The following is a 7,139-nucleotide window of genomic DNA, read 5'->3' on the forward strand; positions in this document are numbered from 1 at the left end:
TATCACTCTTTATACTTCTATATACATCTACACTCTTCTAGAATACTCTATGACCTTCCAGAGTCTTCTAGAACCTTCTAGGGTATTCCGGGACCTTCTAAGACATTCTAGAACGTTCCGGAACCATCTAGAGTATTCTCAAACACTCCAGAAAACTATTCAAACACTGTTAAATCTAACCTTCTAAAATTTTCCGTGACAGCCTGCTGTACAAATTTCTCTCTCAATTAATCTAAGTCAGTCTTGTTTTCCTTGGACTATACTATAGTCCATTAAAGCGAGACGTGAGATCCACGAAAGCATTCTCCTTGCAAGGAATAGTGAGACCACCCATTGGATGACCATATCCGAATTTTTCTTCTGCTTGGCTTAGTAACTCTTGAAATGAAGGTTGACTCAAACAGGAAATAGGAATCACAAACCGCCTCATTTTCTCTCCAACATAGACTGCAAGATAGCCTTTTGGGACAGAGGCTGCTTGGGTTACAGCAGATGATGCCCTTCTATAGCAGGTAAGCGAAATCCCATTGTTTTCTTTTTCTTCAAACTAATAAAAATGCAAATGATCTCAAAGGGTGTAAAGAAGAATTGTTGTTGCTACTGATTTGTGTTGTTTTAGAGTGCAAGGGTAACCGTCTATATATAGATATACCATCTATAAGTTTTTGAATAATTAGCCATTCGATAAGGTCTACTTTGAGACAAGGGCGAAACAAAGATCACATGGTAGTGTCTTCATTGTGTTTATGAAAGATTACTTTAGATTTGAGAGTTCTTGCCAAACAATGTTACCACCTTTTGAAAGAGACGACTGAGAAGCTAATAAATAGTTAAATACAAAGCTGATTTAATGGATTACTACGTATGTTGTAGACATGCTCAAGACATATCACATAAGTTGGCTCTTTATACTGATGAGTAACCTACTAAATCAGTGGAAATTGTCTAATAATGATGCAGAGTGGATATGAATACATTTATTGCAATAGAATAGAGATCACAGGGTACGTGAAAGGATTCATATGAGATGCCTTAAAACATGTCCATAAATAAATATATATATATATATATATATATATAGCCATCAAGTACCTCATAATTGTTTTCATTGCCAAGATTAGTTCAACGGTTGGTAGCTATATATTAGCATTTAGTCAATTTCTCAACCCGAAGAAGAAAATGTGACATGTCTAAAGCATGTTTACAAAATATGGAATACCAATTAAGAAATGAAACAGACATAAGGTTTCAGTTTGATCTTATCTCATTTGATTGCAGTGGCTTCAGTCTTGACTATTCTTTGAGAAGGTAGGAGCATTCACTCTTAACCACTTCTAAGACAACACCATGTGATCTCTCGTGTGTATGCCCCGCAATCCTATAGAGACTTCAGCAATAATTTTATCTTGGAAATAATAATATTCCAAAGAATCTTAAAATCTATAAATACATTTCCTCCTGTATTTAGAAACAACACAATTCATTGCAATTCTTAAGCATCAACACTTCTTATCTTAAACTTGAAACCTTTTCCTTGCTCTAGTTCTTACATACATACAGAAAAATGGGTTTCCGTTTACCTGTTATTCGAAGGGTATCATCATTCTCAGCTAGCCAAGTAGCTTCAAAATCTGTGGAACTCCCAAAAGGGTATCTTGCAGTGTATGTTGGAGAGAATCAAAAGCGTTTTGTGATCCCCATATCATACTTGAACCAACCTTCATTCCAAGACTTGTTGAGTCAAGCTGAAGAAGAATTTGGATATGATCATCCCATGGGAGGTCTCACTATTCCTTGTAGTGAACATGTCTTCCAACGAATCACTTCTCACTTGAATGGGCTATAAATCTCAGACTGTAGAAGATTGACATAGATTAGCATATACATGTTGTATACAATAGATTAGTATAGAGAATCGGATGACAAACTCAAAGAGTATGTCTACTTTTGTTGTATAGTGGCAAATTGACAATGAATTCAGTTATTCAATTTTGTGTTTAGCATATAGCATTGTTCACTTGTTCCTGAAATTAGGAGCTTACATAAGCGAAGTTACGCGCTGAAAGAAAAACTTGATTTTTTGCCTGTTTTAATAAATTTCAAAGTAGGAGCTGAACACCTTCTTATTAAAATATTAATGAGTGCACATTGTGTACTTGGATAAAGTTACATTGCATATCACAAATTTGTTTGATTTTGCATTACAATGGTGAAGTAAAATAACTGCCAACTGATACACACATGCATCAAACAATTCTTTATTTATATTAACACAGAATAGTTGTTGGACTGCAACTTCTGTGATTTTTAAAGCAGAATATTCTCCTATAAAACTATCTGAAGCTGCATAATTTGAATTTTACATCCATCAATTGCCAGAAAATCATATCTTGATGACAACTTTGACACAATTTGGCTCTTTGAATAGATCAAATGCTTTGCTTATATCTGTCAATGGGAACTCATGGGTGAATAGCTTTTGAAGAGGGAACTCCTGTGATAATGTAAATAAATAGTCCAAATACATTAAATAATTGTGAGACTTTTTCATCAATGTATTAAGCATATTCCAGAAACGATAATGTAATGTATCTATTGAACTTAAGTGTCTTTCAAGTTTAAAGTACCTCCTTTTGGCATTTGTCAGCTACAATTGAAAGGTCTGACATGGCTTTTAGACCTCCAAAAACAGAACCCTTCTGAGTTCTGTCAGCCAGAATTGCTGTATGATTGAAAGGCACAATAGGTTCATTTGGCGCGCCAATCGTTATTGCTTTACCGGTTCCCTACATAATCCGAAGCAATAATTAGAAGAAGCAAGAATCATATAATTTGATGAAATCAAACAGCTGAATTACTTGACAGAAGTGAAACTAACCATCTTTGTGGCTGCTAAGGATTCACTAATCAAAGAAGCAACTCCAGTGCACTCAAAAGAATAATCCACACCAAATCCATCACTCAGTTCCTTCCCCAATTCCAATGGAGGTTTATCAGAATCGAGTATTTATAAAATCAGTCATTCCAAAAGCTTTCCCTTTTTCTCTCTTTATCTCATTTGTGTCTGTAACATCCCAACTTTTTGAATCAAATCATTATTTAATAACTAATTAATTAATTAAAATGGTAATGATTTAATATTTGAATTTAAAATTTAAACATATGAAAGCACTAGTGGTAGTAAATCTCTAACCGACAATAAAACAACCTTTTAAAATATAGTCATAATTAATTCTACATTTGTTAGATTTGAATGATATTTAGTTATATGAAAAGATAAGACTGATCCTTCCCTTCTCATTCTATTCCTTTTTTCTATACAAAATATTCTAGTATACACAAAGTCTAGCCATGAAACAAGTCTCTCTTCACTAACAAACTGCATCTATTTCATAGTTAAACAAAATAAGAGAATTAGGATTTCCTATGTGTTTTGTTTTATCCTTTTTGACTGATTGCAATTGTAACTATGATGTTTTCTTTTTTATTTGGTATGAGTAAAGCTTGTCATTGTTGTGCCTTCATAGTTTAGCACACTGGTTTTTTATGTTAGTATTCTTAGATTCACGTATATTTTTCAACTAGTAACTCTTCTAATAAAGACTAGTTATTCAAACTTTTTTATATAAATTATTTCATATTTGTTTTAAAAAGAAACAAAATTTCACATAGATTTCAGAATATCACCTACTAAATATAAATCTAAATAAAGTTAATCTCAGTTTAAAAGTATTAGGGTGTTACATTTTGGTATCAGAGCCATTTGATCCCATAGGACACTTACAAGATTAATTTGTTATCATTTAGTTATAAATAGTATTATATCGTGAAATCTTTTCTATGTGATGAATTTAGGTTAGAAATATTTGATAATCTAATAGTAAAAGTTATTGTGCTCTTGAATGTTTTGTTTGAAATTTATTGCCGTAATTTTATGATCAAAATGTGTATGTGTTAATGTCAAAACATAGATCATCTAGGAACACCCCGCTCATAGTTAAAGATATATCAAAATACACATGAGACGTTAAAAAAAAAAAATTAGAAAATTATGTTTTTGTCGCTTTATATGCTTAGCATGTGTTTTATTTATCCTCTCGTTTTCATATTGTTGTATGATGTCTTTGTTATCATGATTATTGTTTTATACTTTATTCTTTTTTTTCTTATTTTATACTCATACATTTTAATCATTCAAATTCTTCCATGTGCAAAATCTATCATCTTTAAGTCTTTATAATCGAGAGTACATGCATATTCTTATGTTTTTTTTATAAATTCTATTTTTATAATTATTACTACTATCTCGCAAGCCATTTAAGTTAAGAGTACATGCATTTTTATGAATTCTATGTGATTATTTAGTATGTCCTATTATTATGAAATTCTCTTATTATGCATTTTTTTTATTATGTGATTTTTTTATGTGAAGCAATTGATTTGCATGAGACTAATTACCTTTACTTTTTCGAACCCTGTTTATCATGTTTTGTTTAACTTGAATTGACATTAACTTCTTTGATTAGTTTTTTTTCTTTTCTTCCTCTTTGGTGTTTGAAAAAAAAAATGTATAAAATTATCTATCATGTGAATCTATTTTATATAATCATATTGAACTTAAACGTTTAATTCACATTTAGTGCACTTAGTTAGTTCATGATGAGGATAGAGAATAGAACTGTTTTGTAACTTTACTTGATTTGATTGAATGTATGGATTCATTGAACTTATGTATGTTAGGAACTATCATATATTCCTATAAAAAAAAAAAAAAAAAAGGTAGATAAAAGGTAGATAAAACCTACTAGGATAAGATGAGATTGATTAGTATGTTCTTAGAAGACGCGAATTTTGAGGACAAAATTCTTTTTTAAGGGGGTGAGAATGTAACATCCCAACTTTTTGAATTTTTTGAATTTCAAAGATCATTCTTTTATCCAAAGTTCCTTTTTGAAATCTATGATATTCGTTAATGTCTTTATTTTATTAAGATCTATTCTATTTGACTTTTCTATGCCAATGTTACTATTGTTCTCTTGTTTATTATTTATTTTGCCTTGCTTTATGGCCTATGAGAACATCATACCAAGGTTTGTGAGTTTACATTTATATGTTTTAACGCTATAGGCATTTTGTATGCATTACACATGTCATAACATAAGTAAATGAGAAGCATCTAAAAATCACCCCACTCCGACTAATCAAGACTTTTGAAAATAATAATTGAACAACATTGCATCATCACTGTTTTTATTTTAAAAACTCGGAGTGGCTGGGGATGGATACGATGACACCATATAGATAAAAACTACTGAGAAACTTTTGTTTCTCACCCCTCTATCCGTACCATCTTCAGGAACGATGCAGTACGAAGCAATACAGTTGAGGTGAAAAGACAGGTGCACTAGTAGGAGCAAGCTATCGAGGATGTAGATACAAAACATTAAACGTTTACTTTAAGAAGGAAGAATATGCGATTGTTTTAGCCATAGTTAAACAAAATAAGAGAATTAGGATTTCCTATGTGTTTTGTTTTATCCTTTTTGACTGATTGCAATTGTAACTATGATGTTTTCTTTTTTATTTGGTATGAGTAAAGCTTGTCATTGTTGTGCCTTCATAGTTTAGCACACTGGTTTTTCATGTTAGTATTCTTAGATTCACGTATATTTTTCAACTAGCAACTCTTCTAATAAAGACTAGTTATTCAAACTTTTTTATATAAATTATTTCATATTTGTTTTAAAAAGAAACAAAATTTCACATAGATTTCAGAATATCACCTACTAAATATAAATCTAAATAAAGTTAATCTCAGTTTAAAAGTATTAGGATGTTACAGTGTCAATCCCTATATCTTAGTAGCCTCCAGCATTTTCACTCCGCTTATAGCCCGCATCACAACTTCATTATCAAAACTCATCAAGGCTCAAAACTAGAAGCAAACTACTCCCTCCATCCATTGATAACTGTTGGATATGTACGAAATTTTTCTCACTTCGACAGTTATTGATGGATGGATTGAGTAACTTCCAAACAAATCTATTTGAAGCGTACCCCTAATCCTACAGCACCAAGACTGAAAAGAGCAATACTTGATCCACTTTCAACTTGGGCTTCCTTCCAGCAGCTCCATAGCCAGTTGAAAACCCACATGAGATGAAGCTAGCATGGGCTAGATTGATGCCTGGATCAACCTTGAGAAGGTAATTGGCATTGACAACCGTGTACTCCGACCACGTTGCACAAGTCCAAGTGGGTTGTAACTTCTTGCCTCTGCAGGACATTCTTGAAGTGTTATCTGGCATCAAGCCAGTAACTCTGAAAGCGTATGTCAGGCAAAGGTTGGTCTTTCCGGAAACACAACTCCGGCAATGTCCACACTCTCCTATATATGTTGGAATCACCATATCCCTTTCTTTAAGATTTTTTACTTCATCTCCAACTGTCTCAACAAATTGCAATTATAATTAGAATTTAAAACCAATTCATCATGTTCATGGACTATCATTGATACAATCCAATGCAGTATTTGGATATGCAATCTATGTTACCCAACTCCTTCATGTCCAGGTACTAGAGGGAAACCATTAACATATGGAGATCCTTGAATGCCTAAAACATCAGTGTGGCAGATGCTAGCACAAAGCATCTTAACTCTAACTTCGCCTGATTTCCGCGGATCAACTTGAATCTCTTCAAGCTTTACTGTCATTCCTAATCCCCAGCACACTGCAGCTGCAAAAAGCAAATAACTTTGCATAATATCATGTTTGAAAGTAACATGAAAATTAATTGATTTCTACATGCATGCTTAACGTTGATATAATGAATTAATGATAAATATTATACCTTTGCATGTAATAACACCCTGTGAAGTGCACATCTTTGTAAGAATTTTCTCAATTTAGAAACCTGCTATGTTTTTTTTTCTAAAGCAAAAGTTTTGGCTGAAAAGAATGGGAAGGTGCAGTACTAGCAAATCTATATCTATCTATATCTATACTTCTATATTTCTATCTTAAAAGCTGGTGGTATGACTGCTGATGTGGCACTCTCTCCTTTATTCTTGCATTTTTTTGCCCCTTTTTCGTTTATATGTTTATATGTCTATATGTTATATTTTTTTTATGCATGCT

The 7,139-nt window shown here is 32.2% G+C and overlaps 1 protein-coding gene and 1 pseudogene across 1 annotated transcript; one reads left to right on the forward strand and one right to left on the reverse strand.

Moving 5' to 3' along the window:
- On the forward strand, window positions 1,074-2,080 carry LOC107634145 (auxin-induced protein 15A-like). Its single transcript, XM_016337719.2, has one exon. The coding sequence runs from the start codon at window positions 1,565-1,567 to the stop codon at window positions 1,844-1,846; it is 282 nt and encodes a 93-aa protein (XP_016193205.1). The 5' UTR covers window positions 1,074-1,564; the 3' UTR covers window positions 1,847-2,080.
- LOC107632421 lies at window positions 2,177-3,023 on the reverse strand (annotated as a pseudogene).

This window comes from Arachis ipaensis, chromosome B03 (assembly GCF_000816755.2).
Source record: "Arachis ipaensis cultivar K30076 chromosome B03, Araip1.1, whole genome shotgun sequence".
NCBI lineage: Eukaryota > Viridiplantae > Streptophyta > Magnoliopsida > Fabales > Fabaceae > Arachis > Arachis ipaensis.